A 24,331-nucleotide genomic window follows, 5' to 3' on the forward strand; every position below is an offset into this window, starting at 1 on the left:
CAACTGTGTTCCTGTGTCAGTATTATCAAACAAAAATAATGGATGACACAATAACTAAAATCACAGTAGAGATCATTATTATTATATTTTTAGACTTCTATTAAAACACAGTTATACAGAACAACTGCAAACAACCACAAATTGCATCTTATATACAGCGTTTGTTTATATATATCTATCTTTCGACAGATATAATTCCTTTGCACAACAGCTGGAGAAAATAAATCAATGATGTTAAAACAAATAGAAATTTGAGGCACTCCTCTCCTGACTGCCATTCTGTTCCCACAACAAATACACACATCTTTGAAATATACATATTTTACAGTATTTTAGAAAATGGCTTCAGATTGTTATTGAATTGTGTTACAGTGCTTTTAAATATTTTCTATCAGTTGTAATCCAAAATTTGAAGTTTATCACTGATTTATTGTTTTTTACAGTTCCCCTTTTCAAACAACTGCAAGAATAACATTAATGCAAAAACTTAGACACAATGGGAAGGTAACCTAGTAGAAACATGATTTTTCTTTACAGTTTATATGAGCTGGATCAGAATGGCATATTGGCCATACCTCCAGGGCCATAGCCAATGGGACTGTCCAGAGACATTCCACGCTGTCTGAGAGACTGGGGCCCCATCATACCAGAATGTGGGTGGGAAGGGGCCATCATGGGAGCCTGAGGGGACATTAGAGGACCCTGGGGGCCAAAAGGATCCCCTGGAACTGACATGCTTCGCTGCTTAGCCTGCATCATCATAATGTTCTGCTGTGCCATCAGATTGTGTGGGTGCTGCTGGGAGGACATCATGCCAGGGTATGGACTGGAAGGATGGTGGAGAAGGCTGTTTGCCATCATGGCTTGCTGCTGCTGGAGTTGCTGCTGGGGCACCATGCCTGTCCTTCCCATCATGTGTCCAGGGGGACACATGGGCCCCATGCTCCCACCAGAAACCATGCCTCTAGAGCCCCCCTGAGGAATGCCCATGCTTTGGCGTATTCCACCATGTGAGGGGTGAGGTGGCAGCTGCTGTTCAGCCATCATATGTAAGTTTGCTAAGTGGGGGTTGGATGAAGGGCCACTGCTGTGTGGAGGGCCAGTAGAAGACAGCTGTTTAAGGAGCTGCTGTGGAACAGGTTGTGGCTCACTCTTTGGGAAATACTGAAGAGTGCTACTGGGCTTATCAGAAGGAATGATGCGGGAGAGATCAAACTCAGGGATGCCTGTGTGAGTGGGTCGTATGACTTCACTTAGATCTGGGCCATCCCCCATGGGCAAAGAGGCGAATGAGTCTGAGGGAAGAGAGGAGCGTTGAAGAGGATGACCTTTGCTAAGCAGGTGTAATTGCTGGGGTGGCAGAATATCCTCATTGTGCTGAGAGAAATTCTGTGACATTCCTCCAACAGGTGAGTGCATGGGACCATGAGGAGGCTGCTGAATGCGAGGAAAACCTGCTATCTGGTTCTGAGAAATAGGCGAAACATTGCAGGGCCCCATTCCATCAGGTCCACCTCCTCCCATCACAGCAGAATTCATAGCAGGCATGCCCATGTGGTTTGGGGAAGAAAGCACAGGTCCTGAGGCCTCATGAGACAGGTGCTGCTGACCTTGGCTTACAATACCCATGGGGCTTTGTGGATTACTGTGGGGACCAACAGAACCCTGGGAGACAAGTATCTGGGAGGTCTGGGGGTTCCCCATGTTTCCTGGTGACAAAACACAGCCAACATGTGAAAATCACTCCATACATTTTTGAAAATAGACTGTTCTTTTCCTCAACACATACAACTTGTGAAATACTAATTATAGCTCTATTCATATTATTAAATAGCACTACTGTGACAGTTTAGGCTGAGGGATCTGTGTTGCTTGGCCTGTAAAAACCTTCTATGGATTAACACACTCCATCCATTCAGTCAGTCAGTCAGCCAATCAATCTTTTTCTAATGGCACAGCAAAATCAAATAACAATGCCTTCTTGTTTTCCTACCTCCAATGCTGACACCAGATAGAAGAGGTCGATCTGGCAGGATCTCATCATCAGAAGTGGCAATCGTTTTGATTGCATCATGGTAGAGAGGAGTAGAACTGGGCATGGCATACTTGGACATCTGAGACATGATGAGAGATAAAGGATTCTGAGATGGAAGGGCACTGGGGGAGGAAGTAAATGGCATACTAGGATTCATAGATCCTGGTTGGCTAATGGGGGTAGAGTTGGAACTCCTCTGGGGAAGTGATTGGCCTGCAAAGAACAAAATTAGAGGAAGAGAAAAATATTAATGCCACAGTATTTGAAGGAACAGCATTAATGATGAACTGACATAATTCTTTAATTCTGACACTACCTGTCTCAGTGGAACTACTTCCTCCGTTGCTTACTATCTTACCACTCGGTGGACCACCTGGACTTGGAAGAGTGGTTTTAGGAGACGCCCATCCTGGAGAGCCAACAGGCATGGCTGGGGATTTTAGTCGTCCAGGAGAGGCAGATGGAGAGTGCAACACAAGATTGGAAGACCCCATTACCTGGGGAGACTTCATGGAAGAAGAGGAAGGAGTCCCAGCACCAGAAACAGGGGGCAGAGGGGGATGATGTCCTGCAGAGGTGATCTGTGAGGGTGACTTCAGTCCTGGCGCAGAGGGGGAAGGTAGAAGAGGAGATGGCTCTTGGTTGAGGGATGGAGACTTGAGCTGATGAGAAGGAGGCACTGAAGGAGAAGTCAGAGGGTTAACGTTGATTGACAGGTCAGAAGGGTGCCTAGGACTAAGGTCTCCTCCTCTGAGGCCTGCAGTCATAGGCATATGACTAAGCCGCGATGTACCTCCCATTTGATTAGGACCTTGTTGCTCCGGCCCAAACATCTCGGGGCCTTGTTGTTGAAGATAGGGCCCTTCCACCTGTCCTCCAGAGAATGGACCTTGATTGGGAAACTGAAAAGGGCCATCGGGTCCTGGGACCATTCCCTTATTTCCTCCTCTTCCATTTTGCAAAGCCCTGATTCGTGAAATCTCTCCAGGGCTAAACATTTCACCTAAAGGCCCCCCGCCTGAAGGACCTCCACGGAGCTTCTGAGATAGCATCATCTGCTGTTGCTGCTGAACATTCATCTGTGGGTTCATGGTCATCGTGAGGTTGCTCCCCAGGGGAGAATCTACTAAGTCTCTCATCGGAGGACCCCCTCCAGGAGAGCCCATAATCTCCCGTGAGCCAGGAAAGTCCATAGGATCACCTCGAGAGGAGGGAGGACCCTGGCCCATTCCCAAATTAGCAAACTCAGGTCCCCCAGGATTATCCATAATTCTTGAGCCAAGATTTCCCTGTTGCTGCGATTTAGCTAATCGGTCAAGTTCAAACCTGGAAAGCCCCTGCATCTGCCGTTTCTCCATGATGCGAAACATTTCCTCATGTGTTAAGGGATGCTCTGGGTCACCTTGCAAGTGCTGTGGTGGTCCACCAGGATAGCAGCCATGAAAGGGACCACCAACTCCTATATTGTTTGGCATATCATCCAGCCAAATCATGCCTGGCCTGGGAGGTCTTTGGGGTCCTAGGCCCTCCACTGTTAAAACTCCCCCTGTACTATTAGGAAAACCGCCTCCCCCAGGTGGCCCTCTTTGCATCTGTCCAAGGAACCTTGGGCCACGGGGTCCATCTTGGTGCATGTCTATCATTCGTGCATTTCCACCCATTCCTCCCCCCATCACATTGCCAGGACCCCACTGCTGGTCTCCAGGCTTGCTGTGGTATGGAGGAGGGGGTCCTCTCATCATCATAGGACCTCCATGCATGCCCATCTCGCTCATCATTCTAAAGTGCTGGGGATGTGTGTGGGGTTGTATTTCCTGTTGTCGCCTCTTCTCTAAGTAGTACTCTTCTTGAAGTTTCCTCCATGCCATTTGCTCAGGAGTCAGCCCTTCTGGTCCAAGTAAGGGTCCCATGTCGACCCCAGGTGAAGACAGCTGGTGATGAGGGTGTTGTGGTAGGTTATGGTGAGAGTCCATTTGAGGGCTGTCAAGGGCAGGTCCACCAAGAGACTGCGTTTGGGAAATGATGGACTGGAGGGGTTCTTCGTACCTCTTCATCTCTGCAATTGGAGCCAAGGTTGATTGTAGCATATTACCACTACCACAATTTCCAGAGTTATTAGTACCATTATCACTGTCTTCGAGAATACTACTCCTATCAGTATTGTTATTATTATTTAGGTTGGATGAGTTATTACTGGCATTGTTATTGGAGCCTCCTGTATCTGCAGGGCCACCACCTGCCCCACTTCGCAGAAGCAACCTCTCTATATCTCTCAGCGTCTGTAAAGAGCGCTCCCTATGTTCCAGCTGCTCTTTGGAAAGGCCATCTGAGTTTCCTGGGCCACTCCTCTGGCCTGTGTCACTCTGTAGGTGTGCAGATAGGATGGAGGGACTCCCTGAGGGAGAAAGAGTAGCACCATTTCCATTTCCTGGGACTGGGCCTGCAGAAGTGACTGCACTTGCTCCCTCTGATCTATGGGCAATGATGATGCTATTGCTGGAGGCTCCGCTGGGTCTGGTCTGGGAGGATTCACTATCAGAGTGTCCTGTTGATGTTGGTGTCCCTGCAGGATGCAATGAGCCTCCAACTCCTGCCGAGGCTGGCCGAGGAGTTCCACTTTGGGATTTAGGGGTGCCGGTGGGTGGAGAGCTGCTTGAGTTTACCTTCTCAGAAAGGTTAGGAGGCTTCCCTGATGGATGGCCCTGTGGGAGACAAAAAGAGAGGAAAGAATTTCAGGCTATCAAAATGCTATCATTGAGACTACAATTATAGTATTACTACTTACATATTATTTTTGTAGACCTTTGTTATTATATTAAATGTGATGTATATGCATATTACCTATTTGTTCTTTTGCAAAAATAACACAGGGTGCATTTCACTTTCTCAGTAAAAATATTCACAGCAGCAGCAACTGCTATTGAAAACAGGAACAAAGAGGCATCTGAAATCAAAATAGCTAAACAAATTAAGCTTCCACACTTTTGCACCTGTGGTCTCTCATGTGGTAAAATACTTTTACTCCCTTGTGGTTTAACTGGTTTCACCAAAACTTCATATGTCGTTAAATTTGTTTTCAGCTATGGGTGTCTGACCTGGCCCAACTTGGTGCGTGGAACATTTTGCTGGTGAAACAGGAGGATGGAATCGGTCTGTCCTTTCATTACTGCCTCTGCAGCACTGTCAAACAACAGATAAGTGTTACAAAGTAAAGGATTACTTACATAATTCACTGCTGAACTGTAGATCTTTTCAAAATCTAACAGACTTCTAATCTTGGTTGGAGCAATAGCAACATTTCCCCCAGGGAACAATAAAATATTTCTGATTGTGTAATAAATCAAGCCTGTGTATAAGATAAATATAATCTAGACATGAGAATATTCTGATGTGAATAATTACCTATATGCCAGGCCTGCAATAATTCTCACCTGTTGGCAAGGCTGGTTGTGAAAACATACACCACTTGCTGTGAAGACTGAGCTGGCTCTGTCTTTAGGCCTGGTCCCACACCACATACAATTACAGGACCCCCAGGTTCAGACAAGGGCCCTGCTGACAGGCGATCAGAGAGACCCTGGAAAGAACCCGTCAGCCCACGCTCTCCTGGGAAAAATCAGTGGCACACAGTGTTTAATTTATCCAAAGTAGCACAAAGATTTGTGATGTCAGTACATCCCTTTTTCTACAGCACCTAAACACTAGATGGAGCTAAAACACATGTAAAGTCAAATCAGAAAGTGGGAAGGGATGTTATGGCACTCAAGGCTGACATGCTTTTCCTTCCAGCGTGTGTGCAGGATCTCAAAACAGCTATGGATAATTTATAGCTTAAACTGTTGTTTTCATAGAATATACAACCAGGAAGTGCAGATGATTTGTTAGATGGTCTGCCCATACAGTGGTTAGTTAAGACTGTGCTTCATTCAGACAACAGCAACTGGAAAACTATTTCCCTCTCTGTGGAGGGGGACACACTCACGGTGGGTCGCACTGCGAGGCTTGTCTTCATCTTCCTCTGTGTCAGGTCCAGAGCACCATTCATCGCCGCTGTATGGCTGTTTCTTCTCCAGAACACAGCGCCTCTTACTGCGCATAACACCCTCTATAAGATAATACACACACATTAACACTCGGATAAGAACTGTCCCTAGCATTGTCCCTTTAAATGTTACTTTTTTCATCATTCTTTAAACTATAAATAATACATTAATATAAACTCACTATTGTATTTTACAGAGCCAGAGCTAATATACTACTGTTCTAATCTGTTCTAATGAAATTTGTGCAAGTTTCTGGATCCCAGCCTTGATAAATGTAACACATGACTTCATATCTGAACAAATGGCATTAGCATTTTCAATCAATCATGAAATGGTCTTTGTTAAAAATGGATGCCATGTCATGTAAAATTACAGATTATGTTAACTAAAGCTGCAGGAGCCAAATTCTGACAACACCATCATGGGAAAAGGTGAGATAATGCTATAAAATAGCAATGTAAATGTGCTCTTGCAAAAGTGAAACATTAATAATTACTGACATAAACTGAGCTGACTTGTCCTCTTAAATTAACTCTCTAACCCTTAACTTAACTAACTTAACTAACTAACCCTCTTAAATTCTTAAATTAACAATTTAAAAAAGCAGAATTTTCAAAAATATTCACAGGTACAAACACTATAATCATTTCCTCATCTCTATATTCTTTTTATTTTCTTTTCAAAACAATATACCAAGCATGCTAACTAAATGCTAATAGAATAATAGAACTAATAGAATCTTGTGCTGAGCCTTCTTACATGGTACAATTATGATTTTATAGAAGCAAACAACAGCAATTAATATGTAGCTTTAACATTTCAAGAAGGTAACCTGAAATGGAAACATCAGAATTAACTTCTGACAGCAAATAAAAAAGTCCCTCATTACTGTCCCATACTTAGAGAAGCTCCGTAAAAAAACTAAAAATAAAAAAATCATTTTTCAAACATTTTTTTCAAGTTCGTTACTCAATATCTTACTGACTTTGTGGCAGAAAACTATCCTTCACTAAACACATCAGATGAGCTTGGGTAACCACAGACTCTGAATGTACAGTAAGGAAGGAAGGAAGTTTGCAGTGAGAATACAGAGACGACAGCAGAGGGAGGACTGCTACCACAGAGAGGCAGCATGAAAAGCACTGCCCTCTTCTCTTCTGTTTTTGTTACCAGCAGATGGTTTATCTTAACAAGAAAGTCAGCGATTAATCCATGTCTGCTAGTGTTAGAACTATGTCCCCGACAAGGTTTTGTCAGTGGTTTCATCTGAATGAACGGTTGTTTTTCTACATACAGAAATTAGATCACAGGGAATGAGACAGAAACAAACAGACAGAAGGAGAGTGTGCATGTGGGGTGTGTGTGTGTGTGTGTGTGTGTGTGTGTGAGAGTGAGTGAGTGAGTGAGAGAGAGAGAGAGAGAGAGAGAGAGAGAGAGAGTATATGCATATGAGAATATATGAGTATATGCATATGAGAGCATATGCATATGTTTCAATGTAGAGGAAGCTCAGATGAGTTTTACAAAATCACATTAATGTCATCTGCAGGCTGACGCTCATGTGACCACACAAACGCTTAAAGAAGCAACAGCAAAAAAAAATGCACATCAAACACGTCATACTGAACCACATGAACACAAATGTTTACCGAGACACAAAAAGGTCTTTAAGTCCTGCCACCCACTCACTGTCTTCTGCTTTAATAGCAACCACTGTAGGATTACTAAGTTTTCGCAACCTCATGACCTGTCTCTCTGTCTGAGCTCTGCAGAAAGCCCAGATGCCTTTTCATCTGAGACACGTCACTGCAGTGCAGGCATGGCACAAACTATCAAAAGCCGGGGGGAAATTCTGACGCTTCACTGAAAGGTCAGGGCATTTCAGCAAAAGAGAAAACAAGTTCTTCTGTCCTCTCAGTCCTTATATTCACTTCCTGCTGTGGAGGTGGTGAATGCACGTAATCTGGTATTTCGGGTTAAGATTTGTCTGATAGGGAGTTAAAGGAAGTGAACTCCTGCACACAAAAAATGCTGTCTGTATGTCCCAGATGCTGACACAGTTTCCTCTTAGCATGCAAGCCTTACCTCCTTTGGCATCTGTCTCCACGGCAGGAGGAATGGCATTTCTCGATTCACCAGAGTCAATGGAGATGCTCCGCTCCCGCTTGGACTTGGTTTTCAGCATCCCTGCGACGCTGCTCACAGATTGGCTGACAGTCTTCAGGCCAGGGTTGCTGGGGGAAATCTGGTTGGTTTTGACTCCATGGCTCCCGGCACTGACACCCTTTGGACCCAGAAGGCTAGCAGCTCCCTGCTGCTGCTGAGCCTGCTGGTTTATACTGGGTATCTGCGATCGGCTGTCACTGGTGACCTGCTTGCCATGATTGGCCAGTTTATTGTCTTGGTGCATTTGATTGGCTGGTGATTGAGATGGAGGTCTGGTATGGAGAATAGATGGGCCTGTTTTGTCAGTGGAGCTCACATTGCTAACAGGCGACACTGATGGAGAAAAGAAAAATCTTGATCACCAGTGATTAGAAATTCTGTACTTAGCTCTAGAGTTGAAAAAATAAATTCAGATAATTTCTCTTGATCCAGGACTTTTGGAGTAATACACATCTGACCACTGCACAAAAAGGGATTTAAAAACTAACACAATGAATGAGGAACTTGCTACTGGACAGAGCTTACAGATACACAGTTTCTTTCTCTCTATTTTAGCTCATTCAGTAAAATCACACTCTGGTTCCAGAGAAGGCCTGCAAAGCAAAATTATCTGGCCTGTTCACTCACCTCATCTCACCCAGATGCTCAACTGAAACAGTGTCATGTTGTTCTCCTGGACACTTCACTAACCAAACATGGACCTGAGGGACACCAAAAGAGTAATATCATCAGTGGAGACAGATAGCAATCTTTACAGTCAGTGCTATCTGTTACTGTGTGCATCCTCAGCCTGGGGGGGTCAACATAAACCTCATGAGCTAAGACAGAAAAGAGACAGAAGGTGCCAAAAGAGTGATAAGAGAGCGAGGCCAAAGAGACTCACTGTTTCTTTAAGGGAAAGAGAGCAAAGGCTGAGTGTGATCTGGGGGAGGGACCTGCAACTCAGAAGTAGCTCAGCAGAGTTTTAGGTCCCTCCTCCAACCAAACACTTTGCAAACCACAAAAACTCCACCACACATTCCACAATACTGTCTGCAGCAAATACCTGTCTCTCTCTAACTTAGAAACGACTCATTCTCTCAACTTTTTCACTCTGATAAAAACACAGACAGGCAATCTCATTACCTGCCTAATAGATATTTCAGCTTAGACGTATTTAGACACACCACCAAGGGTTTGTGAGTGTTACCCACATGTTTTTCATCTACTTTAGTGTGACCCGAAAGCCCAGATGACGAGGCCTGTGCCTCAGACATCTCAGATATCTACTTACAGCTTTACTGGTAATGTTAAGGAACAAAACCAGCCTTAAACTGAGCAGGATGCAAGCTCAACATTAAGAATGGTGGACAATTCCCAGTACACGAAGCTCCATTCTGGGTTCAAGTCCACAGCTGCAAGCTGACGCCCTCTTGACACTGCCACCTGCCTGTGTCCATAACCCCAAGTTTTTGATTTTAACCTTTGCAGCTGGGGTGTGCTTCTCTGTGTGTCCAAGAATTGGTGTGCAGCCCACAAACTAGTTGTACACCATTTTTCTGTTAGCTATCCCACCAATGCTGGTTGTGCACAGAGCAGTAAACAGATCTTTGGCATTTGCAGGTCTCAACGAGACCTTCCCACACATGCTGCTGTTAGACAATTGTTGGTCAAAACAGTCACCGCAGCCTGTTCAAAAACATCTAGCCGAGGTATTTGGCGGACATAATGCAGATCTCATGTAAACATTTCCAGCGGTTTCCATTTTTGGCCAATGACACAATCCCACCACAGTGAATGGCGTACTCAGGTCAGGTCAGCTGTCCCGCTATGACAGAACCATCTGCACCACTCACCTTGACAGGTAATGCTAAACACAATGCTGCAATTAGTCATTAACTAACACAGGATCAAGTCAGCACAGAAAGATGCCTTGTTCGCTGGCTGAGGACTTCATCACTCATTAACTCGGATGGGGACAGTCAGACATCGCTCCTGTTGACAAAGTGTGACTCACTTGCTTTGTGCAACACAAAGTGGAGGCAGACTAATCATACGGCGAGTCACTGACCTTCGAGTGGACAGTTAAGAAAAGATAGGCCTATCTAAAGTGAATACCAGTCTGGTAGCTATCCCAGAGTCTCCCAGCCATTTCTGCTGCAGTTGATATGCTCAACAAAGGGAAAAGCCTGAAGTCATTTTGAGTCCAGTTCTTTGAAAGTGGTACAAGTCACTGAAGCTTAAACCTAAATGTTGTGTCTCACTTGAACGTTTTGTAAACCTGGAGTCAGGCCTTACACTAAAATTATCCCCACTGCGTGCTGCGTGCATGGAGCCTATATTTAAGTAATCAGCACCAAGCAGTCACTTTAGAACAGCGTTTTTCAGACTGGATGAGTTTTTACTTGAGAGGGTTTTGAGTGGTCTTTCAGTGTTGTTAAGTGCTAACAGAACAGCGTATGAAAATGACTACAGCTATTGAAAGAAATCTGCCATTGATGAATATTATAGCATGTAATAAACGTTATTCATTGACCTTTTGGAATAGTAACTAGTCAAGGTGTTGGCATATCTAGCAATTTTTGATTAGCACATTAATGTTTAACTGAACTGTTGTGCAGTTAGATCTCTCAAACAAAGCAGGTTTGCGTGTTCAAGCCAAGAAAGTCTGTGTGCATAGTGCTGTATTCAGGCTTCGAACATGAGTTTATTTGGGAGCGTTTCAAGACTGTGTTGTGTTGCAACATCTGGAGAAAAGGGCCTCACTGAACTGCAAAAGGACAGTATAATTAAAAACCATCATGTCAACAATAACGTTATCCACTGATTGTACATATTGCAGCATATCGCCAGTTAAGAAATTAATGATTATAAACCCATGCCAAATGTTTTGCCAATTTTTGTCAACAAAGCCAGAGAGTCTATTTTATTTAATGTTTTGTTGGTGTTATTTTCTTTATTATTTGAGGATATTTTAGGATTGGCATTTTAGGATTTTTTCACATTTCAAATCCAATGTCTGAATAATATTAAGAATCTAAAGTTTATAGCTCTTGGAAAGAGTGTATGTGCATTATAATGTGATTATATTCAATTGTTTTAAAATGAAAATAATACTATCACATGAACAACATACTGTCCAGCAAAAGCAGATAGCATTACATGTCTAGGAGTCTATGAGTTTATTTTTAGATTAGCCGTCTGACATTGCAGGTTTGGCTTATGATTAAAATTAAGTCCAAAATACAAAATTAAGCAATTTGAGGGTTCATATTATTAATTTGAGGCCTAGTAATCCTCACGTCCTTTGTCACACCTTGATTACACACAGGAGATCTCATTCAACTTGTTTTGCAAGTCCTTATAAGAACTGGCTGAACCACTGGTGACTCAGGTATGTTGTGGTAAAGAGAGTGAAGTACTTGTATTTTGAATTGTGTATTTTTACTCAAGTTCAAGTTTTCAAATTCCTTTCTCCTGCTGATCAGTGAACCTACATTTGCTTTCACTAAATGCTACAAAACAGAAAAATTTAAAAGGTATTGCCTTTTTGCAGGTACTGAATACTCATTAGTAGTACAAATACAGTACAAGCAAGTCTGACTTGCATGTTCTGCCCTCATTTTTGTTTTTAAAAAGGAGTCGACTAGTCAGACACACCTCAAGTACCAACACAAAACTTAATTGGTGTTACCTTTATTGATTACATCCAGACCTCAACACACAGACCTCAAACACAACAAGACATTTAACTGCTCAGCTTGAGAAATGATTAGCACTTTAATTATAGTCACATTTGAATGATGGAATTAAATCAAATCAACCTCGCTGCTATGTGATTAATTCGCAATAAACTCAAGGTTGTAAAATCGAAATGAATGTCCCTGAGGAGAGGTGTTTCCCTCACCCTCATCCAGTGCAACAGTTTCTGCCAAAGCAGGTTTGAATGTTCATTCTCAGTCTCAGCTTTTGAGCTCATGTTGACAAGGTAGCAGCTCTCCATCTGGCCTCACAGGCTGTGGCTTTGCTTCTCAAACTGGGTCTCCTGTAGTTCTCATCTAACGGTTTAACAACTTCTCAGTGGCAAGAAAATATGTTGCTCTCATTTATTTGTTTCCGCAGACCCAAAATACTAATTGCACTTCTTCACCTAACCATCTAAGTCCTGTGAGTGAAAGAGCTGCAACAGTTAATCAATTAGCTGTCAACTATTAAATTAAATGAATTATTATTAAATTATTAAATCAATTTATAAGTTTAAGTCATTTTTAAGGAAAGAAAGTAAAAATGCCAGTTTCTTAAATGTAAATACCAGAATATATCTTTGGCCCATGGACATAACAATATGATTGAGGAGGTTATCTTGGGCTCTAGGAAACCCAGATCGACGTTTTCACAATTTTCTGACACTTTAAGACCAAACAACTAATCTTCTGATTGTTGTCTTGAAAATTAAAATAATCACTAGACTAAATCGCTAGTATCTCACCCAAGCTGGGCAGGGACAGGGTCCTGAAAAGGATGAGTGGCAACAGATAAAGGATGGATGGATAGATGGAACCTGATTAAAATCAAAGTGCAGCACTGTGCAATAGCGCATGCTGATACAGTTTGGAAATGTACAAATCTCAGAATAGTTTGTAAGGCTCCTACGGCTAATCACACATACAGAGACTGAATAATGAAGGCCCTGGCTTCACCCATACTGAATAACAGGTGACCAATTACTGAGAGAATGCATGAAAAACACCATTTTAATCATTTCTGACACTGCTAAAAGCTTGTAAAATAACTGCACCCAAGACATTTGACTCTTGGTCAGCCAGATATAAATACGTACGTAATTCATAATGTGCAACTTGACAGGCACACGGCTGCCAACTTATTGGTTCAGTGTAACAAGTGTGAGAAAATGGTCTTGTAGTTGACTTAACAGTCACCAGTAATCCAGAAATAGACCAATGGATTCAGGTCTGTTTATGAACGTCTGGTGTGCTATTCAAGCTGATTAAATCCTCAGATTTAAACTGTCATCATTATTTAATAATGAAGGACATAGCTGATTAAGTAAGTCTCAAAGTTAACTAATGTTTGCCCTCAGATTATTTGTGTGCATGATTTAACAGAACAGAAACAATTTCCCATCCTGTGAAATACATTTACATCCTCCCTGTGAGTCCAAATTACCCACAACAGCCTGTTACTTCAGTTCTTACTGTTGGTATTCATTTGAGAAAATGAGTATACAGGAAAAATATTTGAGGTTACAAGAGACTGCAGTGATTTAAGAGGTAAAATAATTTTTGCATTCACAGTCAGGAGATGTTGCCCCTGATACTTACCCCAGTAAAACCAAATTATCCAGACAACTTAGAAAACTTTCTTTTCACTCTATTTAGATAAAATGTACACTCTGATACGAACCGACTGGAAAAGTCTCAGTTCAAATATCTCTACACACTATCTGTGTGTTTAGGTTCTGAAAACGAAACTCTTAGCTAAAACCGAAGTTGTCTGATTCAACAGCTCTGCAATAAAGCCTACTTTCATAAAGGTTATAATGTTTTTGTTTAAAGTTTTTGTGGAAATTGTTTTAAAGAGGAGGTTGATTTGACTTGATGGTCCTTTTTCAAAGGCTGGTGATGAATTCCGTTCCTTCATGCTGATGTGTGTCTCATATTTAGTTTTCACATATTAAAAACACCTCTCAGGTTTTATCCCTACAGCGGCAAATATTTGAATTGGCAGACACAGATCGCCGATAGCTTTGTGCCTTACATTTAAAATTTCTTTCTTTTTTTTCTGAACAGTCAGAACTCTGCTTAAGCGCTCCGCCAGGGAGTACAAGAGTATGGATTAAACAGATATGACTGACACGACCTAAAAAGTAAACGACCCACCAACCATCATCAGTTTTTGATTCAAAGCCACAACTTCAAGCCAACATGACGCACAAATACTGAAATGTCTCAACCGAAATAAACAAAACTGTTCCAACTCTGACAGGAAATTTCATGCAGGACTAAATCACAGGCCCAAAGTTAAAAGTTGCTTGTGAAAATAGTTTTTCCAGGCCTTCAGAGTCATGGTTGCATTTTCCATAGCAGCCTGTGCTGTGCAGCAGTTTCAACATTTTTGTGTCAAAGTGGAGCCAAATTACAAAAGAAGAAAAAAAGAAGAAGTCTCCAACTGAGCCGGGAGAGATAATCACTGTTTTACAGGATTAAAAAGGCTGGTGCCTTTGCATGCAACAGAGCAGTTATTGTCTTACACCTGGCAAAGAAAGGTGTGTACAGTTAGGAGACATGCACACCACACAAAAGTCATTCAGGACAATATATTACTGCCAATGCTCATGATGTGCACATCATTTATCAAAAAAAGGATGTAAAAGTCCATGTGAGATCTGTTGATTATGTGAAGGAGTTTTTCTAAAAGCAGCTGTCTCTTACTGCAACAATTCGAAGAAATGATTTTACTGGCTGTTTGTCTTCTCTGTATTTTAATGCAATCCTCAGCAAGTCAATGTTCACCCTGGAAACAAAGAGCCAGCAGAGAAACTGAGAACAAAGTTATGAGGGCTGACACTATTCTGTCTCAATGCTCTTTTAAGCATGTGAGATACTTATTAAGCCTTTAATCAAACATGTTGCTGGAGCTGCTCCCTTTAAAGCAGATATCAGCTGGGCAAAGACGAGCTGTGATCCAATCAACAAATGTGTTGGGGCACAAAATGTTCTCCGTTCCCTTTTCCTCATTTAACAATATCACAAGTTGTTTGGGGAACAAATTCAATTTAACAGTTGGAGCTTGTCCAGATACGTCCAATCACTCTACACAAATTAGGGTAATAATTCAATGAGATTTAAAATCCTAGCATGTGGTCTTTGCGCATACTGCAAATGCCAATTCGTTTAGGGCCCTGATGGTAACTATACGAACACACAAAGCAGGCCAACACACACAAACACACACCCCTGCATTCCTTCAACATCAGTGGAAACAAACATCACTGTTCTCTGTTAGGCTTCAGGATTGATGAATGATTTAAATGAATTTGCCAAAAGATATTTACCTTTTAGTGTGGAAAATACTGATGTTCTGTTTGCTTGTTGTTTTATTTTCAGCTTATCATCTAGGGATGTTGTACTAAATCAAAATGTATAACTACGATGTGAGTATGCATGTATGCCAGTATGCCTACAGTAAAAGGCTGAGCTCCTATTTAGTCCCAGTGGGTCACACAGTACTCTGTATTTTTAGAGTAAGCTGGTATTAATAGACCCAGAGAGCCCTGGGAAGTCAGGGCCAACAGTGAGAACAAAAAAATAAGTCAAGTCTGAAACACAAATGCCACAGTGCTGCTCTGTGGACCGACACCAGTAAACACTGAGGCCAAAGTGTTTAACAGTGCTGATGAATGAATAATGCGTGTGACGCAGGAACGCACACAGTTACACAGAGATGCACAGTCGAGATTTATTTTGACATCAGCTGCCTAACAAACAGCATTTGCACACGGCGCGAGTCGAAATGTATCCTAAGAGAAGGCAAATAAGTTAAATGTGCTCAGCTGCTCTGTGCTCTAAGTTAGGAAAAGGACACGGCTAACGCAACATGTGTGACTGTTAACAACAATAAATCCTCTGTAAAGGACTTTTCTGAGTTAAAGCATGTGGGGTCTACCAAGTTCAACTTCAGTTTTCATCAATTATTATAGTAATCAAGCAGGACAGCCGCTACCAACGTTGAGCTGGAGGGTCCAGGCTGTGTGTATCTGTGCACATGAACCATGATTAAAAGTTCAAGGGCATGCAAAATGAGTATTCAACACTTGAAGACAGACACCAAAACATGAAAACAGAGATACAGCTGCTATAGTCAGCTGCCATATCAAACCGTTTTCACATAACAATGCAAATTTTCTCATTTGAACGCCCTCTCATTGGAATCGTTTCCGTGAGTGTTTTCACATCTTCATTGCAAATGAGCTCTCGCCACCTAAGGAAGAGTTTCCACTCAACAATATCTAGATCAGAATATTTCCATACTTCATCTCAGAGTCGAGACACCATCCTCCAGAATGACTGGACATATACTGTACATTCTGTCTGGTATGCATAGCAGAAAAGAGTTAACCAGCCACTTGTGAAGTGGCAACAAAGTCCATGATTCAGGACTTAAAGACAGCTCAGTTTTTCACACACAAGCCTGCAGAAAGATTTCTCTGAAACCACTACTATCACTGTTATCACTGTAATATTTTGTACAAAATCAGCAAATTTATCTCATTGCGCTTCTGTTTGTGCTACGGTTAGAATGTATTAATTGTACCCTTTGTTTAGTGTAAACATCTTTTCTGCTGTGCTACACACTGTTTCCTAGAAAGGTTAACATATAGCTCTTGTTTATCACAGCCAGCTCAAATGAAGAACACAACACACCTCTGATGGACCTTTTCCTGACCTGCTTTTGTGTTACACACGTTACGTGGGTTATGTGGCTGCTGTAATGACTCCCTTCATGTCCACAGACAAAGGTTTCAAACAAACCCAAAATTGCAACCCTCATCACCGCTTTCCACTGAGTTAGACACTGCAGCACATTTCACGGGTGAATCTACCTGTGGGCCTATTGAAATGTGATGTGTGACGTGGACAACTATGATCCTTGCTCCATATTCACATTCAAGCTCATGGCCAAAGACAGAATTAATATAGTCACAATTATGTCTTCCTACTTGTATAATCACTTGAAAAGTAAGATTGGCTGTGTTTTTGTTACCTTAGAATGAATCTGGTATATTACAAATACAGCAGGTCCACAGAGTCCAACATGTTGCACCGCCATGTTTCTACAGTAGCCAAGAAAGGACAAACCTAACAGTGGCTCAGGAGAGGGCCTTTAGCCTTTTTAGCTGCTTCTGTTGAGACGAGGGACGTTCAGTCAGTTTCAGTCTTCAGCCGCATATCTTAGATTACAATAAATCCTACACACTGGACCATTAAAATCACTGCACAACATTGTTGAGAGGAAAAACACAAAGCTGAAATTAAAGGCGAAGAGAACGGTTCTGTCGGCTACCACACTGATTTGCACGCCGTGAAACTTTTACAGAAATCAAGCAGGATGATGACAGACAAGGTCTGCTAGACTTAAAGACGGTGAATCAGCGATCGAGCCCTGCCAACTTTCACTCGCTGAAAACCAACTGAAGAGAATGAAACTGATTCCAAGAGAAATTGAATTCCAAGTCAAAGACGTCTGTGCATTTTGAGTGATTACTGACAGCAGCGCCCAGTAAATTACAACCTTTGAAGACTGAAGTTTGAGATTTTGCAGGCCTCTGCTGGAATCAACAAAACCAGTGGGTAAAAGAAATATTTCCCCCCGCGGTTCTCTTAACAATGTGACCACTGAACGATCAATTAAATGCGAACACCAACCGTCCATGTCTGATTATGCAGCAACTGAAAAACCTCCATCCATTCTGGAGAAATGACTCGGAGTTGATGCAGTGTCAATGTTTCAAGATTCAAAGCTCATTACTTTTAAGTAGAGAAGAGACCATTTGTATGGTGTCTGAGTCTGTAGGCAGGGAAAAGATACAACTGGAACTTGTTCAAAAGTCTTGCAGGAGGGGGGAAAAACTATACTGCATGTTTGGCATTTTTGGTCTGAGCACTCAAGTGGGCTTGCTTAGAGTGTAACAGGCTGGAAAACCCAGTTCATGGATTATTGACCACATTCTGCCTGATAGCCATATCTACCTCTAGATTTTTATTAGTCTTTGCCATAACATTTTTGTCTTTCCTTCCCCTTTCTTTCAATCACACACTTGTTCACTCCTCCCAACATGCACTTTGTTTTTCTGCAGCCTGGTGTTGTAGGAATGCACCAGTGGACAGGCATAACAAGAGGTTACTGCAGGTCAGCATCCATTTGAATCACCAACTAAAAATGAGAATGATTCAATTGGTCTGTCATTATGCTACTGATAAATAAGGCATTTTTACTTTGGAAGAAGTTTCTCCACAAATTCTGTTCACAAGGCTGCGATCTGCAAAGCTGCCCTCTCTGCACTCACAAGTCTCAGGCTGCTCGTAGGACTTGTTGGGGGTAAACTGCAGTGCATTGTGGGACAGTACACAGGTGACAGCCCCAAAAAAAAGAAAAAAAAATCAGCACACTAGGGGGGGTTGTGGCAGGTTGCTGTGGCAACAAAACATGTCACGGGGCCGGGTAAATATAGGCTAACCAGTAGGCGATGTGCAGAGAGAAGGGCCTGCAACACAGGAAAGGCCACAGAAAAAAAAAAGGAAAAGTGAGACATTACTGAAGATCTCAAAGCACTGCTGTCTTTTGATGCAACAAGCCTCACTGAACAGCGACGACAACAGAGATGACCTAAGATGTACCTTCCTTTTTACACCAAGGGAAAACATCTCAAGCCAAACAAAAAAGTGGCGAGTTAAAGCGGAGAAGGAAAAATGTATTGGCTGAATTTTAACTAATTCAGCGAAGCCACCGCTGATTGAAATGTGCTACAATCAGGGCAGGTGTTGCACTTGTGTGTGTCATATGTGTTCCAGATTGACTGGACTGGGGGGAATTTTGCATAAAGCATGAAAATGTGAGCAATTTACACATGATTTTTTTGGCTTTTCCAGACAACAACTGATGAAACACCTCCTCAACACACTGAAAATTAAACTGCAAGAAGACTGTAGGCGGCCAGTTCATGGTTTAGCCTCAGCTCGGGGACCAGGAAGTACTGGTCTCATTTTGTACAGAGGGTCAAGGGTTGTATCCTCTCCAACACATTGTGGGAAGAAAGCCAACTATAGCCAGTAAAGAAAGACCACGCTGCAGCCTCAGTACAGACAGAAGGGCAGGCGTTACAGCTCAGAAGCTGATGGAAAACAGACGGCTGATGGACAGAAGCCATTCAGTGTCAAGCTGAATACACAGTCTGCTTAAGAGAGGACGACCAGGCTGTCTAATAACACATAGTGCTCTGGGTTTTCCCTCAGGCCAAAGATCATCATCACTGAAATGAATGCACAAAAGCACTCCACATATGTTTTAAATAAAATTGTGGATTTATTTTATTTATTTATTTATTTTTACATCTGAGCATAACTGTTGTTCCCCTGGGGAGCATTACAGGCTGTACCCATCACTTAACTAACCATGAACAGTGACCAGCCCAAACATCATCTGGTCTCAACTAAAATAACTTGCCCTAACATGACCAAAATCTACAACCCAACTGAGACATGACCCTCCTGTGTGCCCTAAGTGGTCATAAATGAATTAAAAAAAGTGGGAACGGTGTAAGAATAAAGGCAAGTGTCCTGACCTGAAGCACTGATGCAAGCTGTAGGAAACTTAAAATTTAAAAGAGATGAAAGAAAAGCAAAAGGAAGAGGAAAATTCACCTGAACTCCTGCAAGGACTACACTTACAATTATTGCAGTGAATATAAACTACATTGGAAATTGTCTCCACATAAAAGTGTTTGTACATTTGGCCTTTGCTGGCTAATTTACAACATGTACTCTTAACATACACACTGTTAATCTGAGCGTGGCGGGCGGAGTGAAACACAGGAGGTAAATCAATGAGGTAGACTTGAGATCTTTGTACCTTTTTGCATCTTAACAATACAACAAGTGCTTGCTTTTGGCTTATGGCCAGCCATTAAGTTTCAGTATCGGCCATCAAAGGGAAAAAGTTTCATCAGTACCCAATGAACACACAGATGCATTTGTATCTGACGCATCAAAGTTTACTTTGATCCTGTTTGAATCATCTAGTTTATTATTGACAAGAAAAGAATCCCACAGATCCACAGTAACTTTTTTTTTTTGATATTGGGCAATATCAAATCAAATCAAGGTTCCTCCCAACGTAACTGTAATCATGTAGGACACACCTCGCTGTGTTCTTTAATGAATCACACATTTTCTTGTGCTCATATCAGTTTTGAACAAGTTAAGAAGCATCTCAACTTGCTACACAAAGCCTTCAAAGCATTAAAACTGACAAACAGGGTGAACATCTGTGCTCCTTAGATTACATTCTCACTTCTAGCAAGCAACGCCACAGTTTGCTTGTAAAAGGACCGAGTCCTGCATGCTCATGCGGTCTCAGCGCGGTTATCTGGTGCACACCTGAGTTCAAATGGCACTGACCGAACAAACCGAAGTTTAAGTGCCTGAATAGACTGCTGTGACTACGCCTAGTGTGACTAAATATGTTAATGTAATTTGAAAGGCTGAGGACCAGCAGCAGCGTGGACAGCAGAGCACATTCGTCAACAAAAACACATGCAAAAATATGCAAAAGACGAGCGCGCAGAACATAGAACAGACACCAGGATATTAAGGTGAACCAAAACAAAAGCTCAGCCTAAATGTTTTCTGGTCAGGCATTAGACCAGGGCCCCGCTTGTTTCCCCTGGTCCACAGACTCTGGTACTTAAGTGCCTTAGTATATTATGTCATGTGGAAACGTTCTCAATATCACATTATTCTTTCATGCCTCACCTTAGCGGTGCTCCCTGTAACTCACCCCAAAGTTCTCAGATCACCTAACCAGATAAGAAGCACTTTGTCAGCAGCTCACCAAATCTGTCTCTGCTTGCACTGGGCCAGTCGGTGGAGACATACAGAAGCTGCCATGTGCTTCTTCGTTCAAATAAGCTCTGGACAAAGCAATGACATGGGCCTATGTGTCTGAAATAAAGTTAAGCTGTACAGCTGCTGATACATGAGCCTTCTTAATGTGACAGGAAGACTTGTTTCATCCAAGCAAAGTGTACGTAAGTATACACAAACACTTAGTAAAATATTAATGCAGTTTGTAAAGTGCTAAGCAGTGGATGAACTAAAAAGAAAATTACATCTGTTCTACTAAGCCCTGACATGTTAGATTAACTGTCTCGCACCATAGTTTCAATCAATTTCTACTACAGCCTCATCTACAGGGACAAAATACAAAAAAAGGAGTAAATAAATAAAACAGGCTTGCACTACAGGTACAGGCAGTAGACTGTCCTTACAAAAGAAAAGTCAGGAAAGGAGAAGATGCTGTGAACCAGAGGATATTTCACTTCCAGTTGAAAGCAACACACACTGTACTGTGGCTCTGAAAGACAATTCGGATCAAGTTGCAAACTCTGTTAGGTGCTATATATAGCTCACCAGGATATTGTAGATACACAAACAGCATGAGGCAAGCGAGCGAGCGCGTGCGCGCACACACACACACACACACACACGGAAAGAGAAAAGCTGTAATATCATTCTCTCCGCACAGGTTTAAGTGAAGCATTATAACACCACATTCAACAGGTTGAACTAGCAGGGTCATGGGCTGTCACAAGTTTACTGGACTGAGACCACACACACACACACACACGCACGCACGCACGCACACAGAGGGAGGGAGGGGGTGAGGAGGAAGAAAGAGACAGGAAAAAGGGTGTGAGAGAGGAGAATACGTTTCAAAGCCTGTATTACAGCATTTGGCTGTAAAATTACAATAAGCACAACTCTAATAATGTCACTAACTATCATGAACGTACCGATTCTTTTAACTTGAACCAACATGCAGCCTGACGTCCAGCTGCACGGTTCGCTCCACTGTATAACAGAATCACAGCGGGGCAGGAAGCGCTTATGAAAACAACATATTGTGAAATTACACTGATACATTTAAGGTTTATTGAAGGTAGCGCTGTCCACGCTAACAGTAAAAGTGGCAGACAGTGTTGAGCAGCGGCGGTATTAACCGCATGTTGGTCTCCACATGCCCACGCTGAGTCTGTGTTGAAGTGACAGGCAGGTATCGTTACGCAGTCTGTCACCTACTGGACACGGCTTAGCTGCTTAGCACCAAAACCATTCAAATGCTGGTCTTGTCAGATTAGCTTGGCGACGAGCTAATATTAGTAATTTACACATGTGGATCGAAATGTTCTTATCGGCAGTCTGAAAACGCGGAAAAGATTAAAGTGGAGCAAGCACCGCATTTTCGTTAGGAGAATTTAAGGACACATGCCCCTGGTGTGAACCCCAGCGCTCATAAGTGGAGACTTGCTGCGCCAGCCAAGGTCCACGGGCTAACTTAGCATGCTAATTCATGTCTTCGCTAGGCTACTTGCTTGTAAACTGACGTTGACGTAGCACACATCTGCAAGCGAACCAGTGCTAGCTAACGGGATTTGAACTTTGTTATTGGCTCGCTAGCGAACCCAAAAGACTTAATAAAGAGAGGAGAAAGTTACACGACCCCACACATAAAGAAGACAGCTCGGAAATAATCGAACAGCTAGCATGCCCCGGCAGTGACAGTGTTCTGAAATGCCGTGTACTCTACCTGGTGTGTGAGATCAGAAGAGGCCGATGTCAGGACTGACGGCCAGTCGACATTCCCCGGAGTGGCCGCCGCCGCCGCCGCCGCCACCGCTTGCTCCGTTCGCCGTACCACTGCGCAAGATGGTCCCCGATCCCGATGTTTGATAAGAAAGGACTGCTGGTGCAGTTTGACGGAGGTTCAGATGGCGATAAAATAACACGGCGAGTCTAGTTCGAAGTTTCGTTTGAAATCAGAGGACGCGTCACCTTGCAGCGGTTCATGACTCCCACTATTCAAGATGTAGAAGGGCAGGACGTTGCATTTCTCTGCGAGTCCATATCACTCCCAGCCGCTGACAATAATTAGTGTGGCCACACGGGCATCCGTATGTCACTGTACTGATATGTCACACTGGACTCCTGCGCTGCCTGAGAGTGGGATTTTTTTTCACTCTCTTCAAAATGATCATACTAACATTTATAATATTTTCAACATCACGGTGATGTCGACTCCATCTGAAATGAAACGCTGTCAGACTTCAAACGCATGCAGGCTGCCTTTGCTGAAACGCGGGGGAATCAGTGAACCACTCAAATAGCAGATATTACATGTTTTATTGCCTCCTCATCAGGTCGATCTAATCCATCAAGTCACCCTCCTCTGCGGCTCAGTTCACGTTTCTAATGGACACCATCCAGCAGAGGAGGATGACTTCAGATTCTTAGGAGTTGTCACCAGAAACAGCGTAAAACTGAGCTCAGGCACTTGGTTTTGAGGAACCATTATAAAGTTACTGAAGACCCAGTTGTTGCACTGTTAAACCTCCTCTTTTTTCAGTTGAATACTCCCTCTGGTGGTGTGGGTAGCAGAAGTAGGCTTGGCAGCTTGTCATTGTATATACAGTATACCCACTTTGTTCTTGAATGGGACGTGAGTGCAGCGAACGTTTCATGCAGTTTGTCGTCAGGAAAAGCTGACAGCATATTGTTACTTTATCCTTATTATACTTTGCATTGAACCATATCAAATTATTTGGCATAATTAAGTGAATATGAGTTCTCATACACTTTCCTCGTTCAGGTGATTGCAGCGCTGCAGGGATTTGCACCTGCAACATCTGTTTCTCTAACCTCTACTGGTGCATGTTACTAGACCACCCACAATGTGGGCATTTTTCTCTCCTACTTTGCTGAAAGAATGAAAAAGAATCCCTACTCAACCAGCTTAGTATTAAGGAAAGACATACAAGCTCTAAATCCTTGTTGAGGGAGCTGCAGTGATTTCTACTGAGAGGGAGAGCAGCACAGATCTGCAGTAGATACGTGTCAGGATGAAGCATGGAAGACCACAAACCACAGAGGTGACCTGCTGCGACTCCCTGACCTGCAGACATGCGCTGAGAGCAGGCCGGATTGGTCAAAGTCATGCAGGAGACTGACCACGTTCGCCGTGACCTCCTCCTGACAGACGAGACAGAAAGGACCGGCGTTAATCTGCGGAGGATGCGCCATCACACCTGTTGCCATCAGACATTTTTAATCAGTGGGTAATTAAATAGCTTGAGATTTTAATTATTCCGCTGGGTAGAGGTCTGCGCTCCACATTATTCTGTCTTCATATGCCAAATCAGAATGGAGCTCATAGTGGATTTAGGATGAAAGATTTATTTCATTTGAACAACTAGATTAGAGGATAAGGAAATGTATATTATATAGATTATCTGATGCAGGCATCTTGTTTTCCT

General features: G+C 42.7%; 1 protein-coding gene across 1 annotated transcript; it reads right to left on the reverse strand.

The window, feature by feature from the left end:
* Positions 1–66: 66 nt before the first annotated feature.
* Positions 67–23,315, reverse strand: bcl9l (bcl9 like). The gene is made up of 9 exons (XM_046389775.1): positions 22,609–23,315; positions 8,872–8,945; positions 8,164–8,577; positions 6,018–6,140; positions 5,467–5,641; positions 5,131–5,215; positions 2,352–4,737; positions 1,994–2,248; positions 67–1,709 (listed from the first exon to the last, which is right to left on the reverse strand). Exons 3-9 carry the CDS (start codon positions 8,486–8,488, stop codon positions 553–555), a joined length of 4,506 nt encoding a protein of 1,501 aa, XP_046245731.1. The 5' UTR covers positions 8,489–8,577; positions 8,872–8,945; positions 22,609–23,315; the 3' UTR covers positions 67–552.
* Positions 23,316–24,331: the final 1,016 nt, after the last annotated feature.

Source organism: Scatophagus argus, chromosome 5 (genome assembly GCF_020382885.2).
Source record: "Scatophagus argus isolate fScaArg1 chromosome 5, fScaArg1.pri, whole genome shotgun sequence".
In the NCBI taxonomy this organism is placed as follows: Eukaryota; Metazoa; Chordata; class Actinopteri; family Scatophagidae; genus Scatophagus; species Scatophagus argus.